Raw genomic sequence first — 22053 nt, forward strand, 5'->3', positions numbered from 1 at the left:
GTTTACCAACGAGTTTGAGTTGGCAGACCGAGATTGAATGCATGGTTGATCTGGAATCCTATCTAATTGGAACATTATTCCTGACAATCCGTCGGATCGTTCGCAAATATTAAAAAGAAAATATCTGAGGAATTCCAGACGGCTTGCCCATTGATTAGACAATAACATTTCAAACCTGAAGGAAAGGATGACCCACGGACTATTAAGATTGCGTAAACACATGCAAAAGCTCTACACAAAGTTAATTAAATGCTTGTCGGACGAGAACTGGCAAAGGTATTCAACGTTTGCGGAAGTATATTGCAAGCTGAATAGAATAGCCAAAGCGGATAACTGGCAAAAGTACTTGAACATCAACTCCGGCAATTCTCATCGAATAAGATAGATGATGAAAATAGAATGATGCCTCAAATTTTGGACCAATTTGTATTTTATCCTGTTTATCGGAAGTCTTAGAGAAAGTCGTTTAAAAGCCGATTCCTCTCACTTCGACTATTGCGAAGGTATTTGAGAAGATCATGAAGTTCAAATTAGACATTCATGAAGTCCTTCCTCCTAGCCAGCATGGGTTCCGAGCACATTTTAGCACGATTGCCCAACTGATTGAACATATAGAGCAGGTCATTGAGGGACTGAGAGTCATGAGTCAGTCGATGTAGTCTATCTTGACTTTGCCAAGGCCTTTGACAAGGTAAATCACGGCCTTTTAGTGAAAAGGCTCCATGAGATTGGGATCCAAGGCAAGGCTTTCAATTGGTTAAGAAGTTTCATCTGTGGTAGGAAGCAATTGGTTAAGGTCAAAGGATCCCTTAGTGACAAACATGATGTCAAACCGGGGTGTTCCTCACAGCTCCATTTTGGGTCCTCTCCTTTTAATTGCTCTGCTTCAGAAGCTTGGTAGCAGTAATGTTAGTATCTCTATCTTTGCTGATGGCACAAAATTTGCTTGCTTGCGGTAGGAATGGTCAGAATTACTGTTGTCTGATACAGGGTGTAAAGAAATTAAGGGCCCCTGTTTGAGGCTTCTGAAAATCCTTTCCCCTTATTCAAAGAATAATTTGATCATATTGAATCTGCAGTTTTCAACGAAAGGGCATATTGAAAAACCTAGCACCATACCATGAATGATCCGAACTAACTCTAAAGGTTATTGGTAACCCTCTGATGTTTGGCCTCCCAAAGATTGACTCTTGAAATTCCAGATTTCGGCCCTTGGTCCGGTCTGTGAACTTATCGCACTTGCATGAGGTTCTCCACTTTTAAATGGTTTGAGGATAAACACTGAAAGGCTCACCAACGTCTCTTGGTCTTTGCCGGCCTTCAGGATGCCCTTATCTTTGGTTCTAGCCTTAAGACTGCGCTCACTTGAATTTTCAGACATTGTTTGGACGGCAATCGCTCAGAGGGTTGCCCATTGCCTTTAGGATGTCGTTGGACCATTTGAAATATGCCACTATGTACTAAACAGTGTCTCTTAAGGAACCCTTGTGGTTTAATGTCAAAGAAATCTTTGAGCAATGAGATACATAGTTATAACAGCCATGGAGGCCTTTAATTTCTTTACACCCTGTATTCAGAGAAGGTACGAAAGGTTTCTGAAAGTTTTCAAAGGCATTTATGAGCTTTGTCCTAACCAAGGCTTTAGCAACAGGTTTTAACAATGCAAATGGCAACCTGAACGAATTAATTTTTCAGTGTAAATACAACAACAGATGGAACACAGACGGACTGAACAAACGGTCAGATTCTTGAGAGGAAGAAAGCAGCCGGATGGATTAAAGGGACAAAAGTCAAATCCCACAACACCAGCCCAATTTTCAAGAAAGGGATCTTAGTGATATTGTAGCGATATAGAGCGCTAAAATATACAAATTATTTTGCATTTATGTTCAATTGCCTGAACGAGCACATTCCGGAGGTGGTGAATCAGTGCACTTACAAACAGCGAATGGATAATCGGTCTTTTTTTCACTTGCCTTTTTTCCGACGGTCTTGGTTCCAAGTAAGGAAAAAAATCTACCTAAGCATTTGAGGCTATCTGTCTCCTCGGCCCCAAAACGGTAAAAATCACAGTTTGAACCTGCTCTCCTGACGATAGGTCCAATAAGACAATAATCCCCCTTAATTAGAGCCCCATGGTTATGAGGGACCAGGGGTGATGTCGGTGACAATTGTTACACTTCTCTCTTATATATATTCCCTGAAATACAAATTAATTAAAACCATCAAAAACTTTGAGCCGCCTCAAAAGTTGGAATCAAAGCGAAATCGACGTCCGCCAAAGTCTTTTCGAGCGCTATACCGGTATGTATTTTTGGGGTGCTAGGGTGGGAGGGGTGAACCTCGCCGGGCCAGCGAAGCTAGCCATCACATCGTCCAATCTATTTCCGATAGGCAGTGTCATAGTCTGTATCAGGGTGGTTCTCCGTCTGTGGGTGTGGTTAGCGTCTAAATGTTTCCTTGAGAAAGGTCGGGGAGAAGAATCGAACCCAGAATCGAACCCAGGACTTCATGCTAGGAGCGAATTTCTAATACTATTTTTCCATGGTGTCTTTTTGTGTCACAGTTGGAAATGTTCAAAATCATTTGTAGTGTTTGCAACTGGAACTGGAACTGGGAACCGTTTTTCCAAAAAAAGTACCTGGAACTGATGCCTGTTTTTTTGCTCCAAAAAACCGGGTCTTGTTTTTTTCTCAAACTAGCCTTTTTAAAACTTGGATTCAACAGGTTTTGACCATTTCTTTCGTGCAACTTTTATTTAAAACACGAAAAAACACTAAAAAACTCTTAATGCTCTCTCCATTTCAAGCATTTCATTGAACAGATTCATCGATGCAATCCTTAATACCTTAAATGGTCAGGAGCTAATAAAAAATCATTAAACATCATTTCATGAGTAAGCACGTCTGAAATAACCTGAAATATTAATCATATAAAATTTTAGTATAAGTAATTTTAACGAGTAACACATTTACATTTTTTTTTTACGGTTGAGTAACGAATTGTTCTTTTTGGCCAAAGTAATTGTAACTGTAATCCCTTCCTTTTATTGAGGAACGGCTAACGGCCTGGACATACGTATGTAGAATTTCTTGAACCTCTAAGTTCGATTGGGTCGATTCGCGAATGTGTTAAGGTACGGCAATTCCCATAACGAACAGACAGGATGAGAGCAATCAATTTGGTTCGGAGGTTGCGTCGAAATGGGGTTTGCCTTGCGTTGGTTTACCCCGTTTACCCACCCTCAAAATATGAAAGTAACATTCTCAAAGTCCTATTTAATGGCAATGAGGAAGATAAATATTTTTCGCTCAAAAATAAACAAGGATGTGTTCAATTGAGTCGCTAACCGATTAGCCATAAAAGGGTGGTGAACAACTCAAAGAGACACGTGTACCAGGCATGAAAAGCAAAGAAGTCTAAAAACATCAAGAGATTAGGAACTTGGCACATATATGGTCTTCATCTGTTTGAATTATGCAGCATTCTCATCTTAGATTTATTGGTAGGGCCGGCCAAAACTTGCATCCTGCATAATCCGAGATTTCCTGCAAGTTTTTGCATTTGCAAGTGTAAAAGCAATATTTCATAATTTTCTGCAATTTATTGTGCATTTTGAGCCATTTAAGCAAAAACTATCAATATTTTTTCTCTCTTTTTATCTGAATTCAATGTGATGGAGCTTTTACACTAGGATTTATTTCGGGATGAACAAAACGTTGGACTTGGTCATCTTGTGCTCATGTCTGGTATCGTCTCAAATCAAGTTAAAATTTAAGTGGTTTCACACATGCAAACAAAATGCGGGAACTGACGGAATAAATAAATTAAGTATCAAATTAGCCTCATACTAGAGGGAGGATCAAGGACACACATGTTAACAATTTAACATTGAAGGAACCCAAAGAGAAGCAAGTACTTCATTGTTTTGACTAGGCTGGATATTTTGGAGGGCTCAAAATTGTTAACCTTTACATTCATTGCAATTGACTATTAAAACCTTATTGGGGAAAAAGCTTATGGATATTTTGAAGATGTTTTGTAAAAGATACCTTCTGCACCTCCTTTAAATGTTGCATTTTCCAATCTACTTGGCTTGTCGCAATAAAGTAGTTGCTCTCTAATTCTCACATTATTCCTGCTTGTCCTGATGGCAAAAGTTCAAGTTTTTCCTGAAAATGCAACTAGAATCTCAATACTTTACACACAAAAGAGCAAGTATAAAAATATTTGCATTTTTGAGGTTTCTTCCTCCAGAGGAACCAAATTTGATCTAGAAACCTGCATGGTTTAGGGTATTAATTTGGAGGTCTAAGTTAGGAGACGACATTGAGGGCTTTTGATTTCTAAGATTTTGAAATAATGAAATGCATTGAAACCTGTGGTAAATGCTTCAATTTTTTGCAAAATCAGTTTCATGTTGTCTTTTTATGTGTCTCTTTTGCTTTTGATCAGGCTTATGTCTTTGTGTTTGAGCATTTTTTTTCCAATGACAAAAAAATATTCAGTGCTTTGAAAATTTTTTTTACTGATTATGTGGTCCTCAAAAAGAATTTTATTTCCGAGCCCTACTGATCAGGGGAGGAGGCACCATATACAAGGCAAGAATCTGCTACCTAGGGAGAGCACCTTCACATCCAGGTTGCTGGAAGATATTATGATATCAGTTTCCTATTCATCTACATGTTGTCTGATGTGGAAGGCAAAAATTGCCGGTACAGACAACCACCCCCCCCGAATGAGTTGATGCCTATGTCTTGGAAAGTTTAATTGCAAATTTTATTGCAAATTCGGTTGATTTTTTTTTTTACAAATTTGGTGTCAATAAATACCATATTTATCTGCAAGTTTTGGCCGGCCCTATTTATTAGATTCAACACTTTGATCCTTTGAGTTTTGAACAAAAAATATTTTAAAATTTTTAATTGATTACTGAAATGTTTGTTGCATAAAAAATCGCAGCAATAGCAACGTTAGCGTTGAAATCCAAGGTTAACAGAAAACAAGACAGTGAGAGATCGGATTCAAATTACGTTTAGCAAACAAAGGTCATTGTTTTCATTGTCTTTTGTTTAGTAATTCAGTTTTGCCAGTCGACATGAATTTAAGCTTGATATTCATAACAACTATTGTAAGTAAATACAATGCATAGTCTTCCCCACAAAATCTCAACAATACAGTTATTTCAGGTCATTGGGATTCACGGCCAGGCTGGGCCCTCCAAACATGGGCCTCTCAAGACCCTTACTTCTGTGAGAACTGAGATTTGAGATCCCAAAGTGAACTTAATGTTTAATCAAGAATCTCTTTTTAGAATCTAAGAAGCCACCAGTCTCTCGAGCCTTCTCATGATTTCTTGAATTCTCAATTTCGAGGGAGCAAAGCCCGTATACACGAGTTATTGTTGGAACTGCTCAGTCTCTATGAGGAGGAGTTTTTCTCCAAAGCAAATCCCGTAAACTGGGACCCGAATAATGAGCCGATGCCTCCTATGTACGAGAATCCAACGATCAATGAGGAATTACATAGCCGAGCCAATCAAGGATCCGAAGTTTCCAAAGTCAAACTTGATTCTCTCTTGAAAGTTACTTCTGATGATCCATGGACCATTGAAGACATTTCAGGAACTACTGAAGAATCCCTCGACCTGTTGACTACATATTCCTTGAACGAGGATTGGGATGAATTGCCCTCCTCAAGTTTTCCATTGGATATTAGTACAGACATCCCAGGCATGGACAATAGGATCAAGCAGGAGTCAAATTTGAGAAATGGTGGGCTTACTCCACTTCCACAGGATTATGATTTCAACTCCCAAGTGTCTCAGAATTCAAATCATCATTTCACGACAGAACCTCTTTACGCTAAAGAGTCAATTGAAATTTTCACCGATCAATACGAAAGTCAATTCAGCAATCCAACATTTTTGGATCACAGCACTGAAGGTCTATTAGATGAGGGGGAGACATCAACAGCAATTACATTCAATCACCAAATGACCTCTGTTGAGCCATTATTGGAAAAGGCTCCAACTTTGACAAATCCGAATACCGAGCCTTTCAAAGATTTGGTTATGAATTCCACGGAAGCAACCCAGTCTCAAGATCCAGGAATCAGCTCTAGTACAAATTCGAGCCATCCGGTCAAGTTCATGATGAACATGATGAAGGATTATCATAAAGAAATGTTACACGAGTTAGTCAGCTCATGTGATAACTCCACGGGTCCTTGTCCAATCCTCCCCACAAACAAAACTGGCACGGCAATTGAACCCAAAACTTCTCATAGTTCCAACACGGTTCCAACCCCTTGGGCTCGAAAAGTTGAGAAAGATCCTAATCCGGACCAATTGGTAAACGGTCCAAGCCATGGTCCTGGAAATGTAGACGCGGAAATTGCTTACGTCGATCCAGACTACCCTTCAGCTCCTGATGTTCCTGAGGGACAACGGGTCCAAGAGGTCGAATATGTGGAATCACATCCAATGAAATATAAACCCTTTCTAAGATTCGGCAATCTTAACTCAGGGTGGCGAAATTACAGGAACAAGTTTGGTTTGTTCCGTCAAAGTCGTTTTAAAAACCATTTGTGAAATTGAGTTGAGGACGCCATTGAAAGTGCACAATGGACTTGTTTATTGGTTTGTGCAATGTGGAACATATTTTTGAAATATCTATTGCATTTGGGAGTTGCTTTGAGTTTTTCTTCGAGTATGCTACCGTAGGTTTTCAATTGCCAAAAGCCTTATTGTCTACTCCATTGGTCCTGGATTCGCCAGTAATGATGGCGGATCCAAAAGTTGTTCCCAGCCCGCTCATTAAAGCAGAATGTGTGGGAACCATTTCATTGGCATTATTGTAGGTAGAATTGGAGATTTTTCGATCGCCCGAAGTTCCACTCATATGATGGGGTGTGCTACTATTGTCATTATTGTACTGTAGCTCGACCCAGGCATCAGCTGGATATGCGGACTCTCCGTGCTTGACCAGATCGTTGCCTCGAAACTCAGTCTCACGGTCAATCCGCAACATTTTGAAGTAGCTTAGTGGGTAAAAGATCAGCAAAGACCAGAAACCACTCCAACAAATGATGGCCACGGCTCCTAAAAGATTGATACCGAGGCTCCTCCATGCTTCCTCCGTGTGTCCAACCCAAAAAATGCCCGTTCCATAGGCAAAGAATGGGACCATCAAGACACCAAGAAGACCTGAGGAAGACATGAATTCGTTACATGTTATTCTACGACAGGGATTGTGATCGAGTTACTCACCACCAGCTCCATGAACAGCCACGGCGTCCAAAGGATCGTCGAATTGGAATTTAAGCATTGCAAAGTGGACCAACAGGAATGCTCCACCTCAAATGATCCCGATGACGATGGCCGCCCAGGGTTGGTAGACTTTACATCCCCCGCACATCCCCACCATGCCAGCCAAAGTTCCATTGAGGGTCATGAGGTAACTCCAATGAATACCGACCACAAATTTGTTCATGACCAGAACAGTCAGGCCTGCTCCACAACCGCCCAAAATGGTATTGACAACGGCACGAGCTACGGCCTCTGCATCACCATCTTGCGATATAGATGCCTGTAAAGAAAATAATTTTTATTTTTAGGATTTTTTAAGGAAATAATCTACCAATAGGTGCAAATAAACAATAGCAAGATTGATACAAGAGGGGGGTATCAAAATATTTCTTTGAGGTCAATAAGCTAAACTGTATGAATTCAATTTTGCAATTTGTTTTCTTGCGTCGAGAGAAAAAACAGCACTTTAGAGTCAGTTTGTAAAGGTAATTATTCAAGTAAGGTTAAAGGTCAAAATTGTGCCTCAATATCTCGGACGAATAAAACAGAACTCTGATAATTACTTAACAAAACCCCAAGTTTTAATGCACCAAACACTGTGTTACAATATTTGAAATGCTTGAAAGACCCGTGCTGAGCGAAAAAATGTTCTTCACAACAATATATTGGTTTGTCAATTATTCCTCAATAATTGGGATGTTGAGGCATCAACAATACAACGATCCCCATTTTAATGTAGCACCCATAACTTTATGGTCATATTAGAACGACAAACTTGAAAACGGCAAGGAACCGTAAGGAGAGAAGTGTGTGAAATGCATTTGTCATGGTAGGATTAGACCTCTACAGAAGATTAATTGATGTTTAGCAAGCAAATTTGGAATCCAACTGGTTTGCTTGTTAACACTCTTGAGCATACATAAACATGTGCTCTCTATAGGGTCGATATTCCAGTTCTTTATTCTGCATCCACAAAGTTCAAACACGCATTCTGTTTGGCTGAAAGAGTATGTTACTCTACTCTCTCGTCCTTTTCCTTTCTTTAAGCTAGTATTGCCATCATTAATATGAATATGTAATGAATAGTAAATGCGCTTGTGTTGCTATATCAAAGTTTTAAGTGTGTTAGAGACTTTGGGTTCTTTGTTACAGCATTTATGTGTGCATTATTTCGTAATGGGACTACAAAGCTATGAATGTACTCCCAAACAAGCACAGAAAAAAGCGCAACGATGAGGGTAAAGGAATCGAGAGGAACTGGTTTTGAGATTGGTCTCAAACCGAACTCATTGCTCGACCCACTGAATTAATTCGAAAACTCCACGTGCTCAATAAGACAGGCTTTGACACTCAAATTATCTTGTCACTTTTATAATGCAATTTATAATGAACAAGGGCTGACAGTATGATGTTGTTTGCGAATAGTACATATTATTGTTGTTAACAGGAAAAGATGTTTGGCTGTGTCAAAGCTTTTTCGATACAGTGTTAGGAGGCATACAATCTTAGTCATAGGCCTTTTTTGCTTTCTGTTAAAAATAGAGGTATCAGATTAATAGGGTCGGAAAGATAATTTATTTAAGTTGAGTTAAGCTGTAGTATTTTGTCCATATTTGGTTTAAATCACTTGATTAGATCAATCAAAGGATTTTTGCCCTTTTTAAGAGCAAATGTGTAAAACTGTAGTTCTGTATGTTATTTTACACATTATCCAATCTCAAAAAAACTCAAGGGTAAATACAAACAAACATATATTTCACCCTCATGCTTCGAACTATTGGAATCCTAAAGAATTCCTTTATTTCAATCATGTCCTTTTAAGGTTGCATACGTCAGCTAGAATTGATATGCATTCAAATGCGAATTTTACGCTTCTCCTCTAAATCTTAACCCAATGTACAAGTTATCAGTGCATCAAAGTCTTGGGTAATGATAATACTGGTTGTAAAAGACATTCTTTGAGTTTGTCTGGGATTATTTTTCCTGGACACTTCAAAATGCTAGTTGAACCAGAAGTTTGGAAATCTATTCATGAGCCTAAGTACCAAATCCATTTTTCCTCAATCTAAACCAATGGCTAGGAATATGGATTTTAAACCCAATGCGCAATCAATAAATCTGTACTATAAGAATATTCCTCCATTTTCGCCCGATTAACTACGAAAAGAACAATTTTGAATTGTTGAATTTTGTCAACCTTATCGACAGGAATCCATAGAAAACCACCATTAGGCCTTGTTTGAGAACGATTGTATCATTGACTCAACCCTCTGAAGTGAGGTAATGCCCTCTCCTCCTTTTATTATGAATTGGTCCGCCAAGACAACGAAAAATTTTCTGTACATATCCATTTGATGCTAACTCTTTACAACTCGATTGTTCGGTCATATCTTGAGCATACCTCTCCTCTTTGGGCTCCACAATCCTCGCAGGATTGCAAAAGGTAGAACAGGCCCAAGTCTTTACTGCGAACATTTCACTGTTAAGGAACGAGAGAGCTCTTGTATTCGGAGAGATCAGAGACCCTCATTTTTAAATCTCTTTGTCCAATCCCCTAAAACTATTTCGTGATCGTCGAACCCAATTTGATCTTCTAATCAATATCCCAGCAATTTACCTCATCTTAATGAACGCACGAGATGAAGAGTAAAGTATAACCTGGCAAGTAACAAATCTTTACGTTATGCAACAAATGAGATTCGGTTGAACATTGAAACCTTCAAATTGATCTAAATGATATTTCTAACATCAAGGAATTTTAGAAAGGTTACAAAAGTTATTTTCAATCTTATACATTTTTAATGTGTAATGAACAAGAAGAAATGTACAATTATACACTAAACGATTAATTCAGAAACCTACCAAAAACGTATGAATTGGCGAAAACTCTCATTAGATCTACACATCAAATATGGAAATTGGACTTACTTGAGATCCTCCATTGAAAGCCAAAAATCCGAAAAGGAGAATGAATCCTCCTAATGCGGCCAACGGCACAGAATGGCCTGGCATTTCATGGGGTTTGCCATTGGCTTCAAAGCGACCCATTCGGGGCTTAATGATCACGCAACCCACAAGAGCACATGTTCCTCCTAAGAGGTGGACTACACCACTGCCAGCAAAATCTTGGTAGCCCATGCTGTTCAACCATCCGGGCGTATTGCTATCCCAAGCCCAATGACTCACTGGCGGGTATACCCAAGCTGCAAATTATACAAAAATATTTATAGTTACTTATTGGTGTTAATTGAAAAACATGGTTAACTTAAAAATCGTCAACATCGCACTTGTGTCCCCTACTTAAGAATTTATTATACTAACAAAAAATGAGCAGTTTGAGCGGATTTCAATTTCTTTCCAAAAGGAATGAAGAAAACCAACTGACCCTATTTCTTTTAAAACTTCGGATTTATGTGTGTTTCTATTAGTTTCATCGTTTCGTAGGCTTCTTACGTCGCCGTAATTCTATAAAGAAGTACTCCCAAGAGCCGTGTCTTACCTGTGATTAGAATACTGTAAACGAAGTATGCAAAGAATTGACATCGCTCAGCGATGCTACCCGAAACAATGGTAGCGGCTGTGGCTGCAAACACGAACTGGAAGAACCACATGGGGTAATTGGCGTAATCCATATGGATACTAAGGAAGTTAGAGCCACCAATGAATCCATTGCCATAAGCTCCATAAGCAACTGCCCAACCCAGTATCCAGTAAGCTACTCCTCCAATCAAAGCATCCAGCATATTCTTGATAAGGATGTTAACAGTATTTTTGGTCCTGAAAAAGTCACAACGGTTATGGTAGTCTAAGCGAGAACCAAATGCCAATGCTAGTGATACTCACCTGACGGCCCCCGCTTCCAAGAAAGCAAATCCGCCTTGCATGAAGAAGATAAGAAACCCATTGACGATGAGGAAAAAAGCGTCCATGTTACCTTGAAGAATGGCCAGGTCAGTTCGACCTTCGGTGGTGTTCTCCAAGGGAGCATCCTCGGTCCCGTTGGACATGTTGGGTCTAATAAGTTCCAAGTCAAACGCCAATAAGATCCTCACTCTCTGACTACTGTTCTTGTACTGCTAAGTTTCAGAAGTTGGGTTTCGTCGCATAACCTGTATGGGGATCTCATCACCTTGGCACCCCATACCATGAGAAGCCCGGGCTGTACTTTTGGATGGTGGATAACCATTAGAGCTAAGGGAAGGTATCTTAAGAGACAGATCTATTTGGATCGAGTGGATTGGATGACCTGTTTTGGCTGTATTGTGAGCAATCCAGTTCAGAAGAAAGTTTATGCGCCAGTCAGGTAAGTGCAATTACATTTGGAACCATTCGATGTTAATATTTTGGGTGATTTGAAAGTAGCTTTTGAAGTGATAAAAAAAAAAAAAAGATCAAAATGGCTCGGTTGTAAAAAAATTGCACATTTAATATCTATTGAATGCAGAAAGACGACATGGATTTATGAAATTTGACTCTTTTAACTGGCACCAATGTTGAAGCCTACGAGCGGTTCTCTTTAAATACAGTCCCTTGTACGAAGGGGATTTTTCCAACAATCTCTGGCTTTGGTGACGTCAAACAAAAGTTAAACGCCCGACCGTCAGAAACAAGCTTTTGAGCTAGTCTTCAAGATTCGTTTACAAAGGTCTTAAATATAAGAGAACCAACACAAACAACCTGCTGATAGGAAATTATTATTTTTTTGTGTGAAAAAGGGTGTGCCAACGTACCTTTATGCATGTATTGCTCTTTTTTCAAGTTTTACCTAGCTGATTTAAAATCGGATGGGGGCAATGTCTTACAAAGGAAATAGCAGTTGTTGATTTATTCTTATAATTGTTTCTTACAAAATGGAATGATGATCTGATAACATGGCAAGATTTACAAACCTACGCACAGGAATTCAAAACAATTTTCAGTTGCTTTATTTTGCAATTTGTTTTAGAATTGTGTTAAAACATACACCGACTATTGGTCATGTGAAGGAAAGGGCATTCAAGGAAAAATGTAGTGTACTAATCTGATCATCGGTATTTTTTGGAGAGCAAACTTGGAAAAACATCACAGCCAACTTGCACCAAGATTGAATGGAGTTTTCTATAATTAAGTGAGTTGTGTTGCAAAACTCAAAAAATGTCATTTGTGGTAAAGTTTCACCAATGTCTTGTCTCAGCATCAAATACTGTTAGCTTCAAATAGCCAGCAAATCAATGGCAAAGAAGAATGACAAATTAAGCCTTTGCATAGAGCAGATTGGCTGGGGATCTTGTCGATAGTTTGAACGACGTCAGCTGTTTGTTTTCCCTTGGCTTCTCAAGGGTAATTCAGACCACCCCAAGATTTGCTGGTTTCGATCTGGGCCTATTGTTTCTGCAGCCTGTGACATGAAGTTGCAATGGCATTCACAATTTAAACAAATTAAGTGGATAAATATTCAAATCTGACAGTTGATACGCTTGATGAGGTTGCCATTCCCTGAAATTAAGGACGGTTTTGATTCTAAGAACTTTCTTATTCGGAGACAAACGAGCAAACCTAACTGCCTTCCACCAAAAACTGAATAAAAACTTTTATTTCTCCTTCCATTTATATGAATAACCCACGAAAAACCTCAAGAAGTCTTCCACCTTGAGCTAAATAGAAGCCCCAAAAAGGGAATAAAGTGGTCAGCTGAAATTGAAAAGTTACTTTCAAGGTGATGGTTCACACTCTTGAGTCAAAGGTACTTTAAAATCTCAGTGCCTCAGCCCTCCCCCTATGAGAGGAAGAAAAACCGTTTAACCTTTGTAGTATTCGTGCGTCTACGGCGCGTAAGGTTTGCTTAGAGCTCTTGAAAGAAAGGTGACACTCTGACCAAGCCAGCTGAAGCATTGTTTTGAATCATTTTTCAATCACATTTTGGTTCTTGTGTGTCGAGCAGATTGACTCCTATTGTGTTTCTTTTTTGTCAGCAATAGGAGGCACACAAGCCATCAAGCCATTGGGTTCCTGAATTTGGACTTTACTTTGTGAATCACGTAACTAAATGGGTTCAAAGTCAACCCCCTTGGGTACACAATGCGATGTTCCTGCAATCGTCTCCGAATGTCCTCTCTTTATCAAGTGCTTTAGGTTTGCCCTCTTCTTTGACAAACCCAAGAAGCGTGAGGAGTCGTACGTCATTACAGTAACTGCATCGGGGCAGCTGGACATGCATGTAGTACAGCATACTGCTTGTACATTGAAGTGCGATGAGCAACTTCGGTTAATATCTGGGATACTAACACCTCAAGCTATAAATAGGTTGTAAAACATCGAGCAGAAAGTCAACTTGAATCTGGGACCGAATGTAAGAAAGCAATTTAAAAAAAAAACTAGCCCAAATATGAACTAAACCATTCCTCTTCAGTAATCATATCTAGCCAGATTAGAGGACATATCTTTGTTTTTTATTTGTAGCGTTCAGTAATTGTAGGTAATGGCTTCTTTGAGAACGAGTAAACAAGACTCCCAACCTTTTCAACAAAAAAAAAAAAAGAGTGGAAATTCTAGGTTGAGTGATCATCAATTCAAAACTTTCGTCCGAGCTCTTTGCTATTTTATATATAAAAAAAGAGGAAAGTTTAATTAACACTAATATGAACAACTGATATTAAAAAGTTTGATTGACATGGTTATGGTGATAATTCTAGGGTACGATGTCAGCTTTAAGAAAACTCCATTTGGTACCATAACTCAACTTGTTGCATATACATGCAAAACAAAATAACAATCTTAAAATATTTGATTGTCAATATCATTGATCGGCAGACCTGTATTGTGGTTGTAATTGTAGCTACGAGTACAATGTCGTTTTTACAATTGAATTTTCTTGTATTTACAGTGCCGATCAGCAAAACGTAAAGTAAAGTGGGAGTGTCAAACTTCATCAAGTCCATGAAGAAGGAAGCTATGGATTTATTTGAAATAGTTTGTACTTAATCATAGATGTTTCAAAGCTTTATTTTTCGAAATGGCCACCTCTTGCGCGGATCATGGCCTCCAGCCTGGACCTGAAGACCTTGCATGTCTTCTTGATGAAGTCCTCGGACATGTTGGCCTACTTCCACTCCATGGAGGCCTTCAGGTCGTCCACGCTCCGGTGAGGGGTCTTGCAGGCCTTCCTCTCCACTTCGCACCAAACGCCATAGTCCAACGGTTTCAGGTCCGGGCTGGACGGCGGCCAGATCGTCCAGGGCCAGAAAGCTGGAAAATTGGCCTTGCACCACTCCTGGGTCACCTTGGACTTGTGGCCACTTTTTGTTGTGTCCTTCACTCCCTGGTTTCCTTGCCAAACTCTCGCCATTCTTTTTCATCCGCTTTATTTTGAACACGAGGTTCTCGGAGCAGCCCACAATGTCCACAATTGTTTTGAGATTGACTTGCGCGTCAAGCAAATCCGAGACCCGCTGCCGCAAGGCTTCCAACTCGGCGGCGTTTGAAGTTACAAAGTTGAACAAAAAACAAAAATTGTTGTTCTTGGATGCATTCCTGCGCAAGAAATTTTTTAGCGGAAAATGCAAAAAACTTCATTACAAAATTAGGGTAATTAAATCACTTTACGTTTTGCAGATTGGCACTGTATATTGAATTACATTTGGGCTCATTCAAAATAGTTACATCTGGACCAATTCAATTGAACTTTTTCAATTCCAAATTGCAGTTTCATTTTCACGCATAGACTTTATCTTATTCTTAGATATACATCGTTGTTCAGCTCACACAACCTTTTATTTCGAACCATTTTCCTCGCGGTTTTTATATGCTTTAGACAAATCTATCTCATCAAATTCCAATGTCTTTGACGATGCTGATGATAAATTGACAGATGTTCAGCAAGGCATTATATGCAAAGATGAATGCAGACAATTTTATTTGCATTTCCAAATACATACTTATTATGAAAAGAGGTCCTGAAACGTCTGTTTTCAAAAAAAATTTTTAAAGAAATATGAAGATGTTTAAACAACAATAACGCCATTCAAGCGATGAATGTAAAGGCTATTAAAATCACACAACAATTTCATATAAAGACTAATGGCAAATTGCAAGCAAAAGTGATAAGAAAGTTTCTAAACGGGGTTTGTTAAACATTCGTCAATGACCTGAAATCTTTTGTACAAGAGCAAAAGAAAGCGTAAATGAAATACAATACAATTGAAAAACAATGGTAATGATTTTTTTTTGAAAACAAGGTAATTGAAACTAATTACGTTGCAAACCGTAATTTTGTAATTATAATTAATTATATTTATGAAGTTATTCACACAGGTCTGATTATCAGCTGGGTCATTGTTTTGTTCAGCACCGAACATCCTATCTTTACTTTTGCCATTTTAAATGTGTGGGGAGAATAGAGCAAAAGCGGGATAAATAATTCATTCATTGTTTTCTTTCGTCTCCAAAAAAATCGTTAACATGTCACTAATAAACCAATAACGCAGCAGTTCCAGATTTTACAAGCAAAACAAGCTCATGATAACAATCGTTTTTACCTTGCTTACCGAAATTCCTGGCAATTCCAAAACCACAAAGCGAGCCGTTGAAGCTGAAATGTGGTTCTCATTGCTTCAGTAATTGAAGTACGTACATAAGGCATGTCCTTGAGAAGTTTCGTGGCCTTTCTTGATCCACCGCAGACTAATTGGCCAAAGGTCATTGCTTATCACTTGGCTACAGATGTTTGAGACTCATTTCCCCACATGGTGCCCTAATGGAAACGGCTCATTTTGCTCGCAAGATCCAGTCATTTCCTTCACTCTAGGGTCCAAAATGGATCCTGGAGGCTTTAGATAACCAAATAGAAACTCGAGCACGATTCCTCACGATACACGTTTCCATCTTTCTATTCGATATGCATAATTTGTTCCTGATCTCTTTCGGCCAAATGAAACGAAAAATAGATTGGTTACGTTGGGATTGGCCAAAATGCCTTCGGGGTAATTTGTGAAGCTGCAAATGTGTTCAAAATCCTGTTAATACCACGGTCAAAACTTGGACCATCTGTGTTATGATGGTAGGTTTGGCCATTCTGAGTCCGCATTCCATGTTTCATGCTCCCCGTTGAGGGCGTGAGAGGAGTGAGAGGAGCCAATAAGTGGCCATATGATCGGTTAAGGGCAGTTTTAGAAAATGGTTCGTGGGCCATGTCATTTGATCATAACACAAGGGTAGGGAGGATATCTAGATACATTTTAAAAAGAATTGTATTTTTTTTCTTTGAAGTTTTTTTTATACGCAAAACGAACATGGAAATTATTGCGGTGATAATACTGTCCCAGCTAACCCACAAAAACACTAAACTGCCCACCAATAACTTTAAGGTAATAAAGCCAGACAGATTTCTTTAAAGATCTTTGTTTTGAATGCGTTCGGCCAAGTTGATCGGATTTATTACAATATGGTTTGCTTACAAAATTGCTTGAATATCTTATTTGAAGTTAGATTGAATGGTTGCCGAGTCAATCGTCTTTCTTCTGATGCCATTGAAGCTGAACTTGAGGTGCTGATGGGGGATTTTTTGTCGCATCTAAACTGAAAAATATTAAGCGAAATGAAAATGTTTCTCTTGGGTTAATCACAAATAGGCTGAGTTCTGTCAACGGATTTCATTACCAACTGAAACCACTCCTGGTATGTTGCAGGAATTAACCTTTATCATGGGAGCTGCTACGCTTGGATTCATTATCTGAAGAAGGCATTGATGGAGTGTGAACTTTATTACAGTCACACTGTAATGTATATACACAATACGCAACGAGTTGCCAATGAGAGCAAATGAAATCTCTTGAAAAGAGACTCAACAACATGAACTTGCCACTTCGTATTCAACCGCCCTTTGCTTGTCAACTAGTTTTTAGATAATTTGTACTTTTGTCAATCATAAACCCCCAAGCTTTGTCTGACATGCCCTGGATAAAAAAAAATAACTCATGAACTCTCTTACAATTGTTCTTATACTCAGTTGCGCTGACAGGCGGCGAACTCTAGGAATCCAGAAATCACTTGCCTTGCCTTAGCCAGGAAGGCGAAACAAAGCAAAGCTCTGTTGTGTGTTTGAGTTGGGAGAGCGTACAAAACGATGAAAGAAAGGTGTATCCCCGGTCCCAAAGCGTTCTTACCACGAATGTGGGAGGGAGTGTGTGTGATCGCCTGATCGGTATGGACCATTGTGATGATGGGAGGAGGAACCGGCTGTCCCAAGTGGGCTGGACTCGAGGAAGAAAATGAGCGAAAAATCCGAACAAATGACCTTCCATCTGTTACGGCGGTACAATTGGTGCTCGTTAGACTGGCCTCACCGGAAATCTCTGTTCTCCTTCATCTCTTGTCCTATTTGCGGTGCTACAAATCGCTCACATGCTATGCTTTGGAAACTTTAAAGGGAGATTTCCAGGCTAGAACTGGTGGTTCCATGAAGCCTTTTTAACATTTGCATGTGATATCGCCATATCGGTAATCTATGGGATGCTCTGAACTGGCTTGAGCAGACCAGATGATAACTTGCTTCCGGACTCGAGGATCTTTCTATTTCTGGACATTTTCTCATTTCCTTAGGAATTTTCGAACCAACAAAGAGCCGTTTTTCTTCTCAAATTCTGACAGCTATCCTCATCAATCGAGCCCAAACTCGGCGAAAACAATAGGATGGCAATTTGGTTTTCCCAGTTGTCGAAAACTATCCAGAGAACCATTATCTATTATACATCCCCTTCAACCATTCTATGTCCATAACACTGAGCATAATCGCAAGGCATTCCTTCTCGTTGAGATTGGGATGCTCAGAAACCTTATCAATAACCTAACGAGGTCAATGAAAGATTCCAGCATCCCCCTTGTCCCCTTTCTCACCCTGTTTTCTATGCGTTCCATAGGAAAAAAGTAATTCTCCGAGGAAGGCATGAGTTTAATCAGAATCGCTCCCTTTTCCGAAAACCACAATGTAAAAGATTCCTTCGTGGAAAACCATGGATTTACCCTCAAGTCGGTCTCAACCCACCAACCAACCAACTCAATAAAGCGCGAAGGAAAGGAAGGGACACCTCGGTTTCATGGGGAGAAAAGCCCCCTTCCCCGTTCCCAATCCTCGTTGGTCCCTGTTCGTCATGGATGGAACGAAAATGGGGATGAGAGGACGAAAGTGTGTACGCACATGTGGTGAGTGAGTGAGCTTGGATGGGTTGGTTAGTTGGTTGGTTGGTTGGCTGGTTGGGCGTTGTGGTCACGAATGGATGGGAGATTAGTGAGGTCTGAAAGAAATGGGACTGTTAATTATCTTTCTTCGAGGAGAAGCGAGACCGGTGAACCTTTTCATGAGATGGAACGATTACCGTAATGGCCGTAAAACAAAGAGGTGCGAGAACACATAACATAATTCCGGGATCTAAAAGTTTCATTAAATTACCCACTGTCGCTCGCTTTGAGGCTCTTTTGGCGGTGGAGCACTCGCTTTTTGAGACTGTTTTCTGGAGAACTTTGGATCACCTCCGACTCATTGAAGTTAGCAAGGATATCAGTTCAATGGTTTGTGGAAAAGCAAGCTATGCGAAATAAGGAGGAGTCGAAATCAAAGAGCAAACTAGTTTAGATTTATTTTAAAATGGCATACGGTTCCGTCTTGTCGCCTCGATTAGGTTTGGCGGATTGGAAATACGTATTCGTATGCAAATACGGATGCAAGTGCGACATGCGATAAAAGGAAAACAAAACCATTACGTAAGCTGTTATCATATATATTGCTCATAAGATATTTTTTTTACATTTTATCATTCGTACCATCAAAGTTTTACGTAGGTTTTATCATCCCTGTCATAATTTTTATCACATATTTTTTGAACCTCTCTTGCACATGTGCGAACTTTAATTCATAGGCAGGGATGTGCGATGCCATATGTAAACAATAGTCTCATTACAGGTTCGATTAAGCAAACCACCAATTTGAAGAGATTCAGCCGTCTCTATAGTCAAGTTAATCAAGTAGATTCAAAAGTGCTAAAAAGCTGAGATAAATATGTAGTAAAATCAGTTTCAGAAAACCATGCCCATGAGGCTAAGCTAAAGCACTCATTATCATAAAAATAGAACCGAGGATTCGAAGATTTTTGTAAAATAATCCTCCTAATTCCATTCCAAACTACTGGGTCAATTACGTAAGTGAGTTCTGAGGAACAAAAGGATAAATACTTGCAGTCTTCTTGGGTATGACAAAAAAAAACAATCGTGGAAAAAGTCACGGGAATTACGGCAACCTTTTGTTCCGTGTGAAATCTGTTGGTGATCGTTAAGGAAATGTTAGAACCTTGTTTGAAAAGTTGCAAAAATAAATTTCTTAGGCAACAAGATTGTGCATGCATGTGTTCGTTGTTTCAACGACAGAGACGACTGCATTAAGGAAGGAGAGCCGAAAAAAGAAAATTCCGTGCCTTCCTCTTTCTCCATACGCACGAATTCCCCGATTCTGATTCCACTGGCAGCCTCGGCTCCAACTAGAGATCCACATAAAAGATATGTGTCTCGCTATGTCGCTTTAAAACTACTCTGTCCGTGATCCAAAATATCTTGAGGCTCTGGTTTGCAAATCTACAATGGCGAATCGTTGGCTCCTACCATCTGAAAATCTGAATTTACGATAACGTTTCACAAGAGTTTCTCCCCGTGAAGATCTCTGGTCTATACTCATGAAGGCAGGTCAGATAGGAGCCTCACCATGCGGGCCAAAAACGGTTCACCAGGGTTCCTAAAGCGATGGCGAAACCCTTGTCTCGACGACCTCTGGAAAATGATCGGAAATATTTTAGCCAATACATCTCGCAACCTAGTGTAGTCCATCTAATTATGATTATTATGGGTGACTCGCCAGACAAGACCTACACCATGCTGGACTTCTGGCAACACTGAAATCCTCCCTAGAAATGCCTTTAGTAGGATGGAACTAGGTTGTAGTCAAGACATGCGACAGAGGTTAACGGAGCTTAAAGAACATAAGCCCGCCCATCTTGGTCCACCATTCCAAGTTGCGAGTGGATAAACCGAGTTCCATCTCTCGCTTGTCGGAAGCCAGGGCCAAATTTGAATCCCTCCTCCGCTGCATTTTTGAGTTCATTTTAGTTTAAGGACACTTGAAAAATTGCCAGATGAACTTGTCTTGATTTACGTCACCCCTCGACCCAGCTAAAGCTCTACTAGTTGTTTTATTAAAGTGGGCCATTGTTGCTCACAACAACCTAAGCTGATGTTATCATCTGTAGGTCCTGGAATCCATTTGATCTTTTGTTGGTCCGGGTATCCAATGCGATTAACGATTGAGTTGAAACGGAACTGAAAAGTGCGAAAATTCAGCCAGCCTTGAGCGTGCATGGAAACTTTTTTTGCCCCCCCCCCTTCAAATTCGACAGTCGAGCAATGGAAGGGCCAATTTCATTGAACCTTTTCTTTCATTAAAACTTTTTAGTGATAGAGCTTTAATCTTTCCATTTTGCCGCTTTTTTAAGTCCCTGGCGGCCTTTGAGAAGTTTCGATCGGGAAGTTTCCATAAAAGAAGTCTTATTTCTCTCTAATTGCAAACTTCTCAAACTCATGTTCATCACTAGTAAATAACCGAACCGTTCTCCCTTCATCTTTTCGTCCTCCGTGTCAAATTAGACCCACGTCTCAAGCAAGTAATTGCCAGGTGAGCACTTTCCATAAATAATTGGACCAAAGAGTCCCAATGGTATCTAATGAGTCAAGTTGGCTGTGGTTTGGTTGCTATGATACGACGTAGAGGAGGGAAGAGGTGATGTTGTTGGCGGGGTTGTTCCACCAAAGTTGTTCCCCACTTCCACAGTTCTTGCTCTGTGAAGTCTAGAGGCAACAGACGAAGAGTTCGACCAATGATGGCCTGATAGTTCAGAGAGCCTCCCTAGAAAATGACTCCCCAAGCTGTCATTCAAATAAAGAGAGTCTGCAAACTCTGCGCTTTATAACGGAGGAAAATTCCCCGTCCAACGCCATCATCATTTTGAAAGACCGAAAATCTGTATAAGTATACCACCAACATTGATAACTCCATCTCTCTCATAGAAGCACTGAAAACCAAGCCTTTCCCCAGTCTTCCGATCTTCTGTAGTAGCAATTGGTCTATGTTTGCTATTCATTCCAGCCTACAGGATGTTGCGTATTTAGGCCAATTTGGCACTTTGCAAGCCTTTGGACGTGGGTCGGGTTCGAATTGTACAAGTTCTGACAACTTGAAGACTCAAAGTCTGGCTGCCCCCCCCCGGTCCACGATGTAGTACACATCCGTAGCCGGGAGCGAGCTGCTGACTAGTCTGCCCTGGCGATTTTACCATTTTTATGTGCTATTAAAAACTTTGCAACTTCAAGGGAAATGGGATGAGCTCAGGTTGAGCATGGAAATAAAGGCCAGAGTGCTCACAGAGAAAGGGACAAGCCATTCTAACATTGCCGCTCGATTCACGAACTCACAGAGCTGGATGAACAAGCAACTTCTTCCTGGGCTTACTTGAAAAACATTTTGTCACTTGCTTTTTTGTGGACACGAAATGAAAATTGGAATGTTCCAACGATATGGCTGCAATGAAGAACAAAGCCAAGATACATCTTACTCTTGGCCTTTATTGTAAGCCAAACTTCGTCAAATGGGCCTGCTGGTTTGAATGTCTGTGGTCCATAATTTCTGTCTCCATACAAGAATGGAATTTCTCGAGAGGAAGGGGGTTCAAAAA

At 39.9% G+C, this 22053-nt stretch overlaps 2 protein-coding genes across 2 annotated transcripts; one reads left to right on the forward strand and one right to left on the reverse strand.

Annotated features, from left to right (window-relative positions):
* Window positions 1–5040: 5040 nt before the first annotated feature.
* On the forward strand, window positions 5041–6688 carry LOC131883803 (uncharacterized). Its single transcript, XM_059231371.1, has 3 exons — window positions 5041–5131; window positions 5190–5252; window positions 5315–6688. Exons 1-3 carry the CDS (start codon window positions 5099–5101, stop codon window positions 6590–6592), a joined length of 1374 nt encoding a protein of 457 aa, XP_059087354.1. The 5' UTR covers window positions 5041–5098; the 3' UTR covers window positions 6593–6688.
* On the reverse strand, window positions 6595–11744 carry LOC131883802 (putative ammonium transporter 1). Its single transcript, XM_059231370.1, is given in 5 exon segments — window positions 6595–7207; window positions 7271–7589; window positions 10238–10512; window positions 10809–11086; window positions 11153–11744. Coding segments are annotated over 5 exon segments (1515 nt in total). The 5' UTR covers window positions 11317–11744; the 3' UTR covers window positions 6595–6728.
* Window positions 11745–22053: the final 10309 nt, after the last annotated feature.

Source organism: Tigriopus californicus, chromosome 7, assembly GCF_007210705.1.
Source record: "Tigriopus californicus strain San Diego chromosome 7, Tcal_SD_v2.1, whole genome shotgun sequence".
NCBI classification, from domain to species: Eukaryota; Metazoa; Arthropoda; class Copepoda; order Harpacticoida; family Harpacticidae; genus Tigriopus; species Tigriopus californicus.

What these genes read in the sequence shown, in the direction of transcription:
- LOC131883803 (XM_059231371.1), top strand. Translation starts at nt 5,099, where the DNA reads ATGAATTTAAGCTTGATATTCATAACAACTATT. An exon ending in TGATATTCATAACAACTATT is followed by an intron (nt 5,132 to 5,189) that starts GTAAGTAAATAC and finishes CAGTTATTTCAG; the next exon opens with GTCATTGGGATTCACGGCCA. An exon ending in CTCTCAAGACCCTTACTTCT is followed by an intron (nt 5,253 to 5,314) that starts GTGAGAACTGAG and finishes ATCTCTTTTTAG; the next exon opens with AATCTAAGAAGCCACCAGTC.